We start from the raw sequence: 18565 nt of genomic DNA on the forward strand, positions 1-18565 counted from the left end.
GGTGGAAAGAGTGAAAGTGGAAAAATTGTAAGAAGATGGTAGAGAAATGTCTAGCTTACCAGGTTTGCTCTGGTGTCTAGCTTAGCCCCAGCAGGGCTCAGTAATTTTCAGCTGTTAGTTTTAAGATTAATATCTTCCACGTTCTTGTTTTCTATAAAGTTTATTAATAATCACTTGAAATAGAAAAGATAGGTAAGCATAGATTTAAATTCCCTTACTCTAATTCTGTCTGACCACATGTAGCTCAGCCTTACAGGATCCCTCCATCCATCTCCTGCTTGCTCCGGGAAGTAGTGAGCCCAAAAGACCCCCTGTACTCTGCCCATACCCCTTTTATCTAGGTATTTGGACACAGCACCGGTATGTAAAAAATGAAACAAACTGGGTCAGCAACCCAGGAGGGGGAGGGATTAAAATTCTCTCCACACACAGCCAAAGGACCTAGTGGTGTCTTCAGCAAGGGTTCCACCAAGGCAGCCTCCTTCAGGAAAGGAAGGCCTCTCCAAAACCAATCTCTCCAGAAGCCATGAAAGGTAGGCCAGCTACTCACCCAGCTCACCAACACAGAGTCTCCAAAGAAGTAGTCCAAAGGAGAAGGCATCCTTCAAAGAAGTCCAAAGGAGAAGACCCCCCAGACAGGAAATTAAGGACTTTTTATAGTTCTTTTTCCATGTCACTTCCTGTCCCTTGCTCCACTTTACAGGAACCAATTGTAGACTTTAATTTGCCTACCACTGCCCAAGGTGGGTGGCAGTAGCCTTTGGAGGTGTGAGCTTACTCCAGTAAGTGACTTCTGAATTCTCTTGCTTAGTGTTAAGTAGGGGTGCTTAAGTTTTTGATTGATTAATTTAAAAGTTGCTTATTGATAGACAAAGAAAGCTTGATTCACTCTTCACAGTGCCCCCTGTGATCCTTTGGGAGACTAGTCTCCTCAATGAATCATTTAACATAACCAGTTTATACCTCTAAAGATACTCTAGCTACAGGCATATACAATATTACACTTTTCTAAGAGGAAACTATGATAGCTGGAGATAAGAGAGAAATAAAAGAGAGAGAAAGTAAAACCAATGTTTGTTAGGCACATTGACAAAAAGCCAGTTGGAGGCAGTCCCCTTTGGCATAGGAATTTATATTCAGAATAAATGCATTCAGCCCCCTTCAGTTCAATCAATTACATCCCAAAGTTTATTCTGTATCTTCTGATGCAATGTAGGTTTCTTTATGGCACTTTCTCCAAACAGTTCACTTTCTTGATTTGAGGAATTTAGTGAGCTTCTTTTCCTGAAATTTCTCTCAAAAATTTTTAAATCTTGGGTTTTACAAAAATTATACATACAGTGTTCTATCCATTATGCCACCTAGATGACCAAAAAAATCATAGAAACAAAATAAAATTTTCATTAAGATAATGACAATGAGCCAAATACCAAAATTTGTAGAATACAGCCAGTGCAGCCCCTAAGGGAAAATTTCTCTAAACACTTCCACCAGAGAGAGAGACAATGGGTCCAAGAAATGGGTACACATGTTTTTTTTAAAAAAAATAGACACCAATAAATTAAAAAATAATTGAACATTAAAATAGAAAATTAAAAATTAAAAACCCACATCAAATTAATAAATAAAATGAAAACCTATATTTCATCCATTAAATATATAAATAATTATGTAATTTGTACATAATTATTTTATGCATACCTTCCATTTTAGAAGGAATATTACATATTGGTTCCAAAGGAGAATACCAGTAAGGGCTAGGTACTGGTGGCCAAAGTGACTTGCCTAGGGTCATGCCGCTATGAAGTCTCTAAGGCCAAATTTGGACCCAGGACCTCCCATTTCCAGACCTGGTTATCCACTGAACCACCTAGCTTCCCTGTGTAATTTTATTTTACAAAAGTAAATCACATTATCAATATCAAAAATGATTTAATGATAACTTACAACACATGAAGAAATAAATTATTCAAAACTATTTTGGCCAACTGTATGCCAATAAAACTGAAAAATTAAATGGATGAATATGTTCAAAAATATAAAATGCTCAGGTTGGCAGAACAAGAAATGGAGAATTTAAATAACTCAGTCTCAGGAAAAGAAACTGAATAAGTCATAAATGTATCTCATGGAAAAAATTCTGTGACCAGATGCATGTTCATGTGAATTTTATCAAACATTCAAAGAGCAATTAAATCCAATATTAAATAACTGTTAGGAAAAGAATCGATCCTACCACAGATTCCTCCTGTGATACAGACATGTTCTTGATGCCTAAAAACAGTAAAAGTCAAAATAGAAAAATAAAACTATAGACCAAAATCTGTAATAAATAATGATGGAAAAATAAAATATTATGAAAAAGGTTATAACAGTATATCACAAAGATAATACACTATGACCAGTCTGGATTTCTATCAAGAATACAAGCCTGGTTCAATATTAGGAAAAATATTAAAATAAATAAAAGACCATATTAGCCCTAGAAATACATGATATCAATAAATAGAGGAAAAGTGCTTTGGGGCAAAATAAAACATACCTTTCCATGAAAAAAACACTGAAAACATACAAATAAATTGACCTTTTCTTAATATGGTAAGTCATATCTATCTAAAACCAAGAGCCAGCATTATGCGATAGTTATAAAGACCTTTCCAATAAGATCAAAGATAAAGCAAAGTTATCTACTATTACTATTGCTTGATATAGTACTAGAAATGTTAACTATAGCAGTTAAGAATTGAAGGGAAGAATTATAGGCAAAGGGGGAAAAATACTTTATGAATATATGGTTTGATGCACTCTGAAGTGTCAACTAAAAATTAACTGAAACAATATCTTCAACAGCCTTAAAGAATATAAAATAAATCTACAAGAATCTTCAGCATTTCTCTCTGAGATTAAGAAAACCCAGCAAGAAGAAATAACCAAGGAAATTCCACTCAAAGTAGCTACAGAATATAATCATTCAATTAATAAATATTAAGTGCCTACTATATGTCAGGCACTGTGCCAAACATTGAAAATTCAAAAAGAGGGGGAATTAGTCCCTGTCCTCCAGGAGCTCACAGTCTGATAGGAAAAATAATACTTGGGAATCTTTATTCCAACACATACACACACTATAGTGCAACTACAACACATTCTTTATAGTAAATAAAGATAGACCTAAATAATTAGATAAATGTTGGATGAATGTTCAAGGGTAGGCCTTGTTAATGTAATAAAAATAACATTACTGCCCAAATCAATTTACTTATTTGGTACTATAGCAATCAAACTCTTTTAATAGAACTAGAAAATAAAAATGAAATTCATCTAGAGGAACAAATAATAAGGGAATCATTATGTTAATAATATTATTAACAATTATATGTATTTAATTATAATTAATTACTAATTATATAGTATTTATATGGTATAATTTATGTTATAAAGTATAAATTACATAGTAATTACAATTATAACAAATACTAAAGGCAATAATGAAAAAGAGAATCTAGCAGTATCAAATCTCCAGCTATACCACAAAGCAGAAATCATCAAAATGTTTTAGTGCTGGTTAAAAAATAGAGATGTCAATTGTTGGAACAGATTACATAAACATATAGAAGCAAGTGAATATAGTAGCCTAGTCTTGATAAACCCAAAGACCTCTACGATTTTCAGATAAGGATACACTATTCAAAAAAAATCTGCTGCTAGAAAGCAGTTTGACAGAAATTGGGTTTATATATATAAGCAAACTTCACCCCCATATACTAAGATAAGCTCCAAGTTCAGACAGCTAACTAAGGAACTAGATGATGCTTTGGAAAGAGTGCTAGACTTGGAGTGAAGAAGACCTAAATTCAAATACTGCCCCAGTATGATCCTGAGGCAAGTCATTTAACCTCTATCTACCATAGTTTCCTCATCTGTATTATGGGGATAATAATAGCAAATACCTCCCAGATTTTCTTTGAGGGTCTAATGAAATAATATCTGTAAGAGCTTTATAAATCTTAAAGTATAACATAGGTATTATTATTGTTGTTATTATATAACTTATGTAAAAGCTTGATTTCATAAGCAAATTAGAATAGCAAGAAAGAAATTACTTTTCATATCTTCGGATAGAGGAATTAATAAAATAACAGAAAGAAAGGATCATAAGATGAAATGGACAACTTCAATTATATAAAATGAAAAGTTTTTACACATCCAAACACAAACCCAATGGACTAAAATTAGAAGTAAATCAGTTAACCTGGGAAAAAATTTTTGCAGCAAGTTTCCCTGATAATGGTCTCATTTCTGAGACTTATAAGAAACTGATTCAAATCTATAAGAATAAGAACCATTTCCCAATTGATAAATATGCAAAACATGAAAAGGCAATTTTTATAGGAAAAAGTCCAAGCTATTAACAACCATAAAAAAAAATGCTCCAAATTACCAATAATTAGAAAAATACAATTTAACTCTAAGGTTCACTTCATACCCGTTAAATTTGTAACAAAGGGTGAAAATAATCATTTTGGGAGAGGTTTTAGGAAAACAGAAATACTAATACACAGTACAGCTTTTGAATTGTTCTCATTACTCTGGAAAAATACTTGGGATTGTGTCCAAAAAGTCACTGAATGAGAGAAGGGGAGAGTAATGAATGTTGGAGGGGATGTGGCAAAATTGGGGCATTAATGCATTGCTGGTGGAGTTGTGAACTGATCTAACCATTCTGGATGACAATTTGGAACTATGTTCAAAGGGCTATAAAAGAATGCCTGCCCTTTGATCCAGCCATACCATTGTTGGGTTTGTACCCCGAAGAGATCATAGATAAACAGACTTGTACAAAAACATTTATAGCCGCGCTTTTTGTGGTGGCAAAAAACTGGAAAAGGAGGGTATGTCCTTCAATTGGGAATGGCTGAACAAATTGTGGTATATGTTGGTGATGGAATACTATTGTGTTCAAAGGAATAATAAACTGGAAGAATTCCATTTGAACTGGAAAGACCTCCAGGAATTGATACAGAGGGAAAGGAGCAGAGCCAGAAGAACATTGTACACAAAGACTGATACACTGTGGTAAAATCTAATGTAATGGACTTCTGTACTAGCATCAATGCAGTGACCTAGGACAATTCTGAGAGATTTATGGAAAAAAACGCTACCCACATTCAGAGGAAAAACTACAGGAGTGGAAACAGAAGAAATACAACTGCTTGAACACATGGGCTGAAGCGGACATGATTGGGGATGTAGACTCGAAACTACCACATCAATGTAACTATCAACAATTTGGAAATAGGTCTTGATCAAGGACACATGTTAAAACCAGTGGAAATGTGCATTGGCTATGGGAGGAGGGGGAATATGGGGGGGGGGGCGAAAGGGAAAGTAAGAGCATGAATCATGTAACCATGTTAACTTTTCTAAAAAATAAAACTTATTAAATGTTTAAAAAAGTCACTGAACTGTGTATATCTTTGATCCAGCAATGCCAAGAGATCATAGAAAGAGGAAAGGGGCTCATATGTGCAAAAATATTTAGAAATCTTTAAAATTAAAGCTCTTATTTTAGTGGCAAAGAATTGGGAACTAAAGGAGTGCTCATCAATTTGAGGAATGGCTGAATAAAGTATGGTAGATGAAAGTAATAGAATGCCATAAGGAATCATAAAGGATACAATTTCAGAAAAACCTGGGAAGACTTTTATGAACTGTTGCAGAGAAAAATTAACTGAACCAAGAGAACAATTTGCATGTATAAATGAAAACAGCACTGTAAAAAAAAAAAATCAACTTTGAAAGACTTTAGAATTCTGATCAATACAATGGCTACAATTCCAGAATACCAGTGATGAATCATACTATCCACCTCCTGACAGAGTAATTATGGACTAAAGGCGTAGAATGAAACATATTTTTGAATATGACAATTGCAGGGTTTTGTTTGGCTTATCAATACATATTTGTTAAAAGGGATTTTGGTTTTATGTTTGTTTTTCAATAGGAACGGGGAAGTGGGAGGGAAAGAAAATGCATTTTTATTTATTTTAAATTCTATCTTTTTTTAAGAGAAAGAGATATTAGCAGGGATATGCTATAAAGGAAGTAGGATGGGTAAAAGTAAAGGATGTAATAAAGAGTGAGAGCAAAACAGATAGGCAATCCTAGTGTTGCATTGGTATAAAAGACCATAAATAGTAAAAGTAATAATAGAAAAATAGTAAAAGACCATAAAGTAATACCTTAAGCTTGCTGAACAGACTTTCTGTGGAGAATTTAAGGAAGGACATGAACAAGAATTACCCAAAATAGGAAGATTTGAGGCTGTCATCAACACTAGTGGATCCATTGAAGCAAGAAATATTGTCAACTTATTTTTATGTTCCAATAGCTTCATAGCTTTGCCAAAATTAGAGTAAGCTTTCTGGCTTTCTAGTAAAAATTATTTCTATTGACCAAAGAATGAAGCAAGATCATCTCTTAAACCCAATTCTGTTTCATTTTTAATGCCATAATTAAAAAGTTATCTGGTCAAATAGTCATTTCTTCAGCTGCTTCTCATAAATCAGCATCCTTTGTTATGTTCATAGTACAGTTGTAGATAGCAATGAATGAGTTCTAAAAGAGCATGGAATCTCAATCAGATATGGGTTCATAGTTAGCTTATATAACCTTCATGGCTTTGGGCAAGTTACTTTACTTCTCTAGGTATCAGTTTCTTTATCTTTAAAATTAAAAATATGACTGGATGAACTATGTTTCTTCAAGCTCTAAATCCCATGAATTTTCCAAACTATGTTCATTTTGCTATGTAAAACTACAGATTAACAGCTGAGTTTAAATACCATAGAATATTTCTTGTCCTTATTCCATCACCAAAAACCCACAGGTTATTTCTCAAGTTAGCACTAACCAGTGTGATCTTCAGTCAAAATGCTTTTCCTGACTGGTTGAACACTTTAGATATAAATTTTTTACAAGTAGTTTGAAAGTAAGTCTTTACTTCAATTGAAAGTTAAGTCAAATAATTTTAGCTTTGATTTTTAAAAGGTCATATGAACAGATATTAAAAGTTACATGTATGGGAGGCAGCTGGGTAGCTCAGTGGAATGAGAGTCGGGCCTAGAGATGGGAGGTCCTAGGATCAAATCTGGCCTCAGACACTTCCCAGCTGTGTGACCCTGGGCAAGTCACTTGACCCCCATTGCCTACCCTTACCACTCTTCTGCCTTGGAGCCAATACACAGTATTGACTCCAAGACGGAAGGTAAGGATTTAAAAAAAAAAAAAAGTTACATGTATGTATCTGCCATCTGTAAGTAGTTTACCGCTATAGTTAAAATGATGTGATATATTAGTCTGAAGATGCCTTTTACGAAACAATTTTGAATCAATGTCTATTTTAATAGTTTAAAAAACTATAAACTCAGTTTTGCTATATTTGATGTTCAAAGGTTATTCTAAATATCCCATTAATATGTATGTATGTGTGTATAGAGAGAGATATTTATATTAGATAGATAGATAGATAGATAGATAGATAGATAGATAGATAGATAGATAGATAGATAGATAGATAGATAAATAGATGGATAGATGGATGGGTGATACTCTGGATGTCTGTTTTGGTCTAAAGTCTATTATAATGTTTCTGACCTGACCTTCAAAATAAAGAATATGACTTCTGTCCCAAGCAAACAGATGGTCTAATGAAGCAAACAGAACATATTCACACTTTTAAAGCATAGCACATGCAATTAAAACATAATGATGAAGAGGAATATTGATAATATCCTAGGAGAGAAATATTGCTAAAACAGTGCAGGCTTTTCCACTTTAAGAATAACACAACTATACTTTGCATATATGTATATTTATGTGTGCAAATGATATACACCTTTATAATTCTTTTAAATTTGATATTACAAGGAACTTGTGATAAGCAATCAGTTTTATCCACAGATGACTTAGTATAATACTTAATTTCTTTATATATAAAATGACTATCTTAATGAAATTTCTTTATTTCTTTGATTGATAGAAGTGAGCTGAATAGACAAAAACTTCATACCCAAGAATTATCTTCTCAGCTGGAATCAGCAAATGAAAAAGTAGTTGAGGTAAGATAATGATTTTCATGGGAGATACTTCTTTTATTGCTCAATATTCATGTTAAAGAGTTTAGGGGGCAGCTGGGTAACTCAGTGGATTGAGAACAGAGAAGGGAAGTCCTAGGTTCAAATGTGACCTCAGGCACTTCCCAGTTGTGTGACCCTGGGCAAGTCACTTGACCCCATCCTTACCACTCTTCTGCCTTGGAGCCAATACATAGTATTAACTCCAAGACAGAAGGTAAGGGTTTAAAAATATACATATATTCATGTTAAAGAGTTTTACTTGAGCCAAGTTCAAATGAATTATGTGCTTGCCAATGTCCATAAAGATATGAATGTTTATTATAGGAATAAATCAGAATTTGAAAAGTCCACCATCTTATTTGCATTTGTTATATGCTATAAAATTTGAATTCATATAAATAATAAAATGTAACATTCCATTTTTATCTTTATAAATAGAAATAGTATCATGATTCAGGGAACATTGTGAGAAACATTTAACCCTATGAATGTCTAAGGTTACATTAAAATGGCTTTTCCAAATTTTTTTTATTCAATAACAGTAAAAATACAGAATTTATGATTAAAATATTTTTGTCCAGATCTACAGAAAGTTTAAATAAAATGTATTTTGTCTTTTAATATGTAAAATTGAGTTGGAATTTATTGCTTATCTGAGAGTCTTTCAGATGGAACAAAAATTAAATAGGCAATTTCTGGATGATGATTGAAGCCAACTAAAATGTTTTAGGATATTTTAGTGCTTATTTAGATGTTCTACTTTGGAGCAAAGGAAATCAGAGGAAGTTACAGAAAGCAGTAATGGAAATTCAGTGACAGCATGTTTAGGCAACCTCTTCTCAAGTTGCTTGGAGATGGATTTTCTTTATGTACATAGGATTATCATACCAATATTTGGCATTAGACATGACATTCACTCTTTTTTTTTAAGCCCTTACCTTTGATCTTAGAATCAATACAGTTGATTCTAATGTTGAAGAGGAGTAAGGGAAAGGCAATGGGGGATAAAGTGACTTGCTCAGGATCACACAGGTAGAAAATGTCTCAGGCTGGATTTGAACCCAGGAACCCCATCTCTGGATCTGACTCAATCCACTGAGCCACCTATCTACCTCCTGTCATTCCCTCTTATAGTGATATAAATTATGTTATTGGTTCATCAAATCTCTTGATTTCTTTTGATGGACAGAAATGAGCTCATTCAAGCTTCAAATTCCTTAGTTTTAACTCCTTCCTTGTTCTCTTCTGCTTGGAAACTAAAATTAAGGAATGCCATCTATTCTACTCAAGCCAACCAAGATTGTGATTCATTGAGGAAAACATCATCTAGTTTTTAAAGTAGATAAATATAAAGTAACAGATGCGGTACAGCAATAACACAGCTTGGCATAGGCTCATTCAGCCAAACCTAAAATCCAAAAATTTCGGGAAGAATTGTTAGAATGATTTGTCTCCATAGTCCATTATATTAATGCTACTTCAGGTGGCAAGCAGTTACAACCATTCAGGTATGTCATTCCTAAGTAAAAGGGAATTAATGTAAAGCAACCCAAGAGATTCTTTGAACTGACCAGCAATATAGTATTCCACGAGTCTTTTGAAACTTTTTTGCCAAATGGTTTTATTGACTTTAAAATATAGTCATTTTGCTAGTAAAGTTTTGTTGAAAAAACACACAGACTTGAATTCTAAAACCTCCCCCCCTACTGTCCCATGCCTTAAAAGGCTCTCATTCATAGCTGGATCAGTATTCATGTAAGGGAAAGCTGAATATTTCCATCAGGATTTCTAGAATAAATATCTTATATCTATTGGACACAAATGATGGTGAAGTTCCTTTTTTTTTTTTTGACAAAGATTTAAAAGCATGTTTATCAAGATTAACAGTACAAGAATTAAAGGTAATTTTGTTTGGTTGTCAACCTTTCAAATTACATTTTTGCCAATTTGCTTTTAATATTAATAACTTGCTTTGTTGGAAGGTTGCTTATGTACAGAAAAAAATTATGCAGTTAGAATTTAAAATCTGACTTAAAAGTTGATCCTAAATATGGAAGCTACGTTATGTTATCTTTTTTTTTTTTTTTTTTGCTTTTTTTAAATGGTAAATAGTGTCCAAATTCAGCATTACTCAAACTCAGATTCCTTTAAGGCTTCTCCATTTTACATTGGAATGTGTTAACAGAAGCCTATGTTTCTATGACATTATTTCCCTAAAACAGAATGAAAAGATAATTATGGAACATCAAGAAAAAACCAACAGACTTCAAAGACGCCTGTGTCAGGCAGAACAGAGAGCAGCTTCAGCTTCTCAGCAGGTAGAGAATAAGTTCATTACTGTTAGATGAATAAAATAGTCTGAGTGGGACATGAATAAGAAAAATGTTTTGAATATCCCTAGGGAAGAAGTGGCTGGTTGTTTGCTTAAAGCAATTAGGTACCTTCATTTGACATTGAAAATTAGCAAACTTGGAGAATTAAAGAATTTGGTGACTTCTGAGATTACTTGGTTCAAACATATACTCTATAATAGTTGTCTCCAAAATTGGACATTTGAGTGACTATGAAATTGGAATGTCTTTCTAACCTGAAGGTGTGAGGCTATCACATTTATAAACCTAAGATTAGATACTTTTTAAGCTCTTAACTATGTGTTCATTTTTTATTAAAAATGAATTTTTTAAGTGGAAAAAATTGGCCTTTGGAAGGAGAACCTCTCATTTGTTCTGGGTAAACAGATTTACTTAAATAATCACTGAGATGATAAAACATGATTAGGAAACCTCAGAGACCATTACATATTAAGTAATTTCATCTATGAAGGACCATTTGTTTTGAAGTGACATTTCCCTGTGATAGAAGCTAAATTTTTAGGAATTAATTTTTAAAACTTTTATTTGATACTATTATTCCTGCTAACTCTCATCTGATATCTCTTTTTTCATGGTTAAACTCCTTGAGATGGCTGTCTACACTTAGTGCTTCCACTTCCTCTCCTCTTACTCTCTTCTAAAATTTCCACAGCCTAGCTTCTGCTTTTGTCATTTCACTGAAATTGTCCTCTCTAGAGATACCAGTAATCTCTTAAGAGATAAATCTAATGTTCTTTTCTCAGTTCTCATCTTTCTTGATGTTTCTACTGCCTTTGATAATGTTGATCACTTTCCCATCTGGGGTACTCTCAGCTATCATGGTTTTCTTGACTTTACTCTCTCTCCTAGTTCTCCTATCTGTCCAACTGCTCTTTCTTTCACTCCTTTGATGGTTTTTCATTCATGCCATGCCCAGTAACTGTGGGTTATCTGCTCTATCCTAATCCCCCTTCTCTTTTTCCTGGATACTATCTCACTTGGTTATCCTATCAACTCGCATGGATTCAATTATCATCTCTATTTAAGATCTATATTTCCATTGCTAGTGTCTCACCTAAGCCTCAGTCATGTATCAACAACCACCTTTTGTATGTTTCTAACTTGATATCCTATAGACATTTCAAAGTTTAACATGTCCAAAATAGAACTCCTTATCTTTTCCCCTAAACCAGCTTTATGTCATTGTTAGTTTGCAATCTTGATCTCATACTTATTTTCTCACTCTTACTCATCACACGAATGCAGTTTGTTACCAAATTGTGCTGCTTCTAACTTCACAATATATCTTATTGTGTTATTATATTGTGATATTATATCTTCCTTCTCTCCACTCATACAGCATCCACCCAAGTTCAAACCCTCTTCACTTCTCCCCTAGATGATCACAATAGGTATCTTAGCTTCAAGTGTCTTCCTACTCCAATCTGTGTGCTGTCAAGATAAAATAATCTAAAATGATTACATGATAAGAAAAAGATCTAAAATGTAATTCTGTCCATATTAGCCTTCTCCTCCCTGAATTACAGTGGCTCCCTATCACCTCCAGTATTAACTATAAACTCCTATTTGACATTTAAAATTTTTCTTAACTTGGTTTCTTCTTTTACCATCTTATCCTTTAGTCCCCATCACACAATCTAGGATCTAACCACATTATCCTGTTTGTCAGCGTTATGTTCCATGACTATAACACTCCATATCCCATTTCTTTGCCTTATATAAATTGTCTTCCATGATTGGAATGTTGGCCCCTTTACCTGTGATCTCTTAGTTTCCCTGACTTCCTTCAAGACCCAGAGGCCTTTCCTATTTTCCTCAGCTACTAATTAATGCCTTTCCTTCTCAGATTTCCTCCCATCTGTTCTGTATGTATCTTTTGCCATACCTGATTTTTTTTACATTGTCCCTGGCATTAGAATGCAAACTCTAAAAGGCAGGGATTTTTTTTGTTTGTATTATTCACTTAGCTCTCAGTGAATGCTTTTTAATGAATTAACAGCACCAGTACTGGGTAGTTTGTTGGCAAAAGCTCAACTAAATTTTCAGGATATGATGGAACATAAAAGTTTATACCTAGAAGTAATGTCATCCTTGTTACATATACCATGAGACTTCCTACAATTTAAATACTAATTTAATCTTTCATTATGGGGTGACTTACAATAAAGGTTGATTTCTTAATTACTAACTGGACTTCTTAAATTCCTCATTGCTGAAGGTCTTCCAGCAAAGACTGCATGACCACTTGTCTATGGTCTGTCTTGTTCAGACTCTTTCTGTAATGGTATGGACTAGATGGTTGCTTCCAATTCTGAAATTCTGTGAGTTTAAAGATTGTGTTGAAAAAGACAATCTATTTAAGCATTGTGCTATCTTGAATTCTTTGGGGGAAAGGATACACTAGGAAAATTGTTATTTTAATAACTTAAATTTATGTATGTTTTTTCCTTAACATAACTCTCTGAAGTGTGTGATAGTGCAGGAATTATTCTCCTACTCTTTCAGATGAGAAAATTATATTTCATAGAGATTAAGTGACTTAACCAAAATCATAGTATTTGAATTCAAATTCAGGCCTCTTGATTCAAAGTCAAGTGTTCATTCTATTATACCACTTTGCCTCCTTACTAACTTATAAAATACAAGTGATCTTGTTAATTTTATCTCCTGCTCCATGGCAATACTAATGTTTCTCTTCAAATATCTGGAGCTAAAAATTCCAGCTTTTTCCTTGTGGGAGTCTTTGTTCTGTTTTATCAAAGTCCTAGTCTAGAGAGAAAGGGTTTCTTTGAACAACATTAGCTTATAGTATTCTTAGTATGGATGAAAAGTAGTTAATCTTTATTGACCACTTTGTTTTATGAAACCCTCAGGCACCACTGATTGATCCTAGATGGATTCCTGGGTTTGACCCTTTTAAGTACCCAATGATCCCAACCCAGATAGGATTCTTGTATATAGTCTAGTCTTAAGTACCCTTTTGTTTTAGAACTTTCTTCCTTTGTATCTACCCTCTATCAGGTAGTTCAACCCCTTTCTGGAATCCTCCTTCCCTAGCTTCCATGTAAGCCAATCAGTTGTCCTTCCTTTCTTTTATTCCCCAAAGTATATATAAAGACCCCAAATTCTTCAGTTCCTTGGAAATCCCCATGATGGAAAATCCCAATAGTGGTACATTTTCCCTGAGACATTATTCCCAGAGTTCCAGAGCTTGGCTCTGTGTGGTGGCCATAAGAACTCTGTCTCCCTTGCCCTGATTAAAGATATGTTCTTTGTAACTGCATTAGTGGTTCTGTGTTTTTCAAGGTTGACAATATTTTAAATACTTCTTTGGAAACAACTAAATTAAGTCTTTCTACATTAAATAATCTAGGTCCTTTGATTTTAATATTCCTTTCTTCTGACATATATACACCTTTTTTCCCCAACATTCAACTCCAGATAGTCTATTTCTTTTAAAATAAGAAACCAAAATATCCTGAATAAAGAACTTAAAATTAATAGATTAAAAAGCTAAAGAATTGTTTTTAGGTTTTAACATTCTGGAGCCTTACCGACATAGCAAATGGTCATATTAGATCTTTGAATAATAGTACTGCATTTTTCTACTCCTTTTTAGTTTGTAGTCTATATAGTTTATAAGGTGGTTGTTGTAGTTATGTTTTCTGAGTTTCTTGGGTATATCACCTTTCACTATTGAATGTCTTCTTACTTTGGAGAAACATTTCTTTAATACATCAAACATTTTGAATTCAAATTTGTAATAATAAAAATAGATATGAAACATTCTAAAAGCCATGGAATATAAAGCTTATAACAATATTGATTCTAAGTTTTTGATCCATTTTCTTTTCTGTTATTCTGCTAAACTAAAACTTTCTGTGGGAAAAGGAACAGCTTACTGATTGTTTGTTTTAATTGCAGCTCAGTGTGATTACAGTACAGAGAAGAAAAGCAGCCTCCATGATGGATCTGGAAAATATTTAAAAATATGCATCGTTCATTCACATCCCTTTAGTTGGGAAAGCTGTCAGAGTAGCTGTATATTGGAATGGTAACCCTGAAGCATATGCTTAGGCTTGTGTCTTTATGCATAAAGCAGTTTCCTGTTTGGGGGGATGGGAGAGCCAAACAGTGACATCTTCACAGTAAGTAAAGGAAAGACATCACAAAAATAGAGCCCCATAATGAACTGCAGTGGAGAATAAAGCCATCTCAGAAGAGTTCATTCCCTTCATGAAACTCTATATTTGTTTACTTGCCTTTATTCCCCTCTCAAAATATGAAGTGTTTATTACAAACCCTAATCATGAAAAAAAAAATTGAGAAAATGTTAGAAGTTTAATATTTCTACCTTCAAGAATTTTTGAACTTCACAAATGATCATAACTCATAATTTTCATATTTCCTAAATGTCTATTTTCTATAGTGAACCTTTCCAATTGTAATAAATGTTCCTTTTTCTAAAACGATGCTGTCATACATCTTGATATATAATTGGTATAATTTGTTTATAGTTCTGACTCATTTCCAGTATTTCTAGGACTTGCTGCTTAAGGATTTTTAAGATATGAGACTTTTACGCAAAGGAATAGTGATCATTTGAGCCTGTTTTAAGGTCACTTAAGCATTATGTTTATATCTAAAATCTTTGCATTTCTTATTTATTTCACTATTGCATATTGTTCTATATATGATTCTGTTTTTATCATAGTACTTCCTGGTTATTATATTTCTGAAAGTTCACATTTGCAAATTGGTTACAAGTTAGTTAGTATGCCACCAGTGTTAGTATTGCTGTATCACTTCAGTTTTGATGAATCTTGGAATATTTATTGTTTTCTAAACAAAGTAAGTATTTTGAATTCTTCAAATCAATCATTTGGACCTTACAACTTTTGAAAATTGATTGGCATAAAACATCATAAGAGAAATTAGCTTGAGAGCTTCAAATAAGTAGTAACAGAAAGAATATGCCAAAACCATGCACAAGACCTGCCATTGGCCTAAGTTTTGGATCAGGAGTTTGTATTCTAAATCCAGATGCCATCTTCCTTTTCTTCTTAGCTTTCAGCCTTCTGATGTTTTCTCTGTTGGTGAAAATAATAGATCTTATTCCCAGAATTTTGGTTTCTAAAGTACCTTAAAAACAAAAAAATTTCTGTGTATATATATATATATATATATATATACACATGCATATAAATGCAACAATAATGTACTCTTTAGTTCCCTACTATTGAATGATTTCAATTTTTAAGAGTGTTTTCACTTATGCCCTTAAAACCAATTACTTTCTATGACTGCATTCAAAGGCAATTCAATGTGAAAGTTGTGTTTCTATGTAGGGTTCAAAGTCTAAAAATTATGGCTTTAAATCTGGCCTCTATCACTTTCTTTCTCCCCCATCCCTTCCCCCCATAAGCAAGGCTTGTAACTTCTCTGGCCTTCAGTGTTCTCCCTTCTACGGCTCTTACAGATTTCAATCTATGGTCATAGGATGTTAATTCCACTCATTGCTCATGAATAATACTTGTTCCATCTTCTAAAACATACACATTCTCTCTCTCTCTCTCTCTCTCTCTCTTTCTCTCTCTCTCTCTCTCTCTCTCTCTCTCTCTCTCTTTCTCTCTCTCTCTCCCCACCCCCACAATTTTTCTGCCACTTTTTTCTCTTCCCTCCTTCTCCTCTAGTCTCTTTTCCTCTCTCTCTTTTTCTCTTACATTCTCTATACTCCCTTTTTTTAAGATTCTTTGGGATTTCTATCTCTAGTTTTATTTGTTTTCTATATGCATAGATATGAGAATATGACTTCTCATATGCTTGTGCACAGCCTTCTCCAATGGTAGGTCAAAATATGCTATGCATAAGTGTCTGCCCTTCTGGCCCCCTGATGGAGGTGATCAATCTTGTGCTAGTATTAACAATAAAATCTGACCAATAATTACTTCTATTTCCCCAAAGTACATTATTATGTGAAGATTTGATATTTCTAAAAACTCTTTTTAAAATTATAAATGCTGTTTTTGTTCTCACAATAACATTTATTTTGTATACTCCTTTCAGAAAGAGGAGACGAGGATACTGACAGGAGAGAGAAAAAGGAAGTGAAATGAAAATGAAACGGAGACAACTCAAATAGTTCATTTTATTTATTCATGTTACTTTATTGTGTCTCCCTGAATGAAGAAAGAAGATATGATTGCCTCCTTTTCCTCTGTATATGAATATTCATAACAGGGTAACCAACAGACTTCTGAATAATCTCCCTTCTGAAGTCACATGATATGGCTACACTAAGTATAAAACACCTTATTTATCTGCCATCCATCAAATGTGGGCAGTAGTGTGTACATTTCACAAACATCACATGCTCTCAGGCCAGGAAAGAGTGGGAAAGCAATTCCTATATTTTACTATAAAATCTCATTTTGTATTGTTAGATATTTTTTTCTCCTGACTAGCAAGTCATTGGTGAGCTACTTTTCTAAATTTCCTTTTGACAATTATTTTATATGTATATGTGCATATACATATGTATACTTTGATATTTAAAAAAATTAAATCAAAAATGCCATAGGCAGAAGTACTATTCATGGCCTCTGTCCTTACAGACCTATTGATATGTGTGGCATTTGTGCCAGTTAGCATTAGAGTTGCTGTGCATGGTTCCTGGCACATATAGGTGCCTAATAAAATGTTTGTGGATTAATGGGATGTTTCATCCTGGTAAGCTAGGTGATGAAGTAGAAAGACTACTGGCCTGGGACAGAATCCTAGATCCTTCTTCCCCACCCACCCCCCACCTTCACTTAGGAAATTTGTGACCTGCAACCTGTGACCTGGAAACTCACTTAACCTCTCTGAACCCCCTGCAGCACAACCATCATCCAGTGAAGAAGCATCTGTGGAGAAGGGCCAGCCATACTCACTGACTTCAGACCTCCTGCTACCTGTGGGGCAGACAAGACCACACAGCTAAAATATACAGGCATCCTGAGAGAGCCAGGAGACACCATATGTTGGGCAGGGAGGCAGGCAGGCAGGCAGATGACACTTATGTGCCAGCACTCTGCTAAGTACTTAATACATAAATAGAAGCCAAAAGAGAGAGAGAGAGACAGAGAGAAAAGGAAAAAAAAGCAAAGGAATCTGCCCTCTAGTAGCTTAATTTCTAAAGAGAGAAGAAAACACATCAAAAGAAACTGAAAAGCAGGGTGGAGAATCAGAAGTTTAGCCACCAGAAGGTAATGAAGCCCTGCTTGCCCAAAACAGAATCACATCATCAGAAGCACATTCAGACAAGCTCAACCAGTCATCTACCATGTCAGACAAACAACTGCTATAGGTGCTGCCTTCTTGACAGCCACATCTACTGAAGATCCATAAAAGAATATTCTTGTCATCAAAGTCCTTGGCTCTGTCAAATAGTTCCACCAGTGGTTTTTTTAATCAGTGGAAATGACATTAAAGAGAATGCATTACCATTTTTTTGCTGTACCTTAAAGACTTAGAATAGCCCCTTTTCCATTTGACTTGCAACTGAAACCTTCAAGCATTATCTCTCCAATAGAATGTGAGCTTCTTGAGAGTAGGAAATGGCTCTGCTTTTCTATTTGTATCCCTCATGCTTAGTAAAGTACTAGTAATAAGGACTTAATAAATGCTGTTTCATCCATTCAATTGAAAAATAGAGCTAATAATGTCCATCCCATCTATTTAATGAATGAACACATGGGATCATGTATATGAAAGTGCTTTGTAAACTATTATACATAGCAATAATAAAAACAAAAATGCCATATATAATAGCCATCAACTGGGCTATAAATATTCCACATTACTATACCATTTCACAAGATGGCATCCATCTAGTTCAACATTTTACTAGAATTAATTACTTATATAGGACATATAACTGCCAAAACTGAATTGTGTTTATTTTGGCATTCTTGTTATGGATGAAACCAAAGGAAGGGAAAAAGTTAAAGTTAAATCAAAGGATGGTTCACAACAGGAAATGTCACTTCATGGCACATCTGGCCATCTCATACT

At 33.9% G+C, this 18565-nt stretch overlaps 1 protein-coding gene across 2 annotated transcripts in view; it reads left to right on the top strand.

Annotated features, from left to right (window-relative positions):
- Window positions 1–16639, top strand: part of SCLT1 (sodium channel and clathrin linker 1) — a 213158-nt gene extending 196519 nt beyond the window's left edge. Inside the window, exons 19-21 of one of the 2 annotated variants that reach the window (XM_044681171.1) lie at window positions 8042–8120; window positions 10361–10456; window positions 14435–14829. In XM_044681171.1, the coding sequence (XP_044537106.1) occupies window positions 8042–8120; window positions 10361–10456; window positions 14435–14497 (238 nt within the window). In that variant the 3' untranslated portion in view covers window positions 14498–14829. Of the gene's footprint in view, window positions 1–8041; window positions 8121–10360; window positions 10457–14434; window positions 14830–16576 lie in introns of those variants that run through there. The other variant, XM_044681172.1, reaches the window with a different exon arrangement.
- Window positions 16640–18565: the final 1926 nt, after the last annotated feature.

This window comes from Gracilinanus agilis, chromosome 6, assembly GCF_016433145.1.
Source record: "Gracilinanus agilis isolate LMUSP501 chromosome 6, AgileGrace, whole genome shotgun sequence".
Taxonomy (NCBI): Eukaryota; Metazoa; Chordata; class Mammalia; order Didelphimorphia; family Didelphidae; genus Gracilinanus; species Gracilinanus agilis.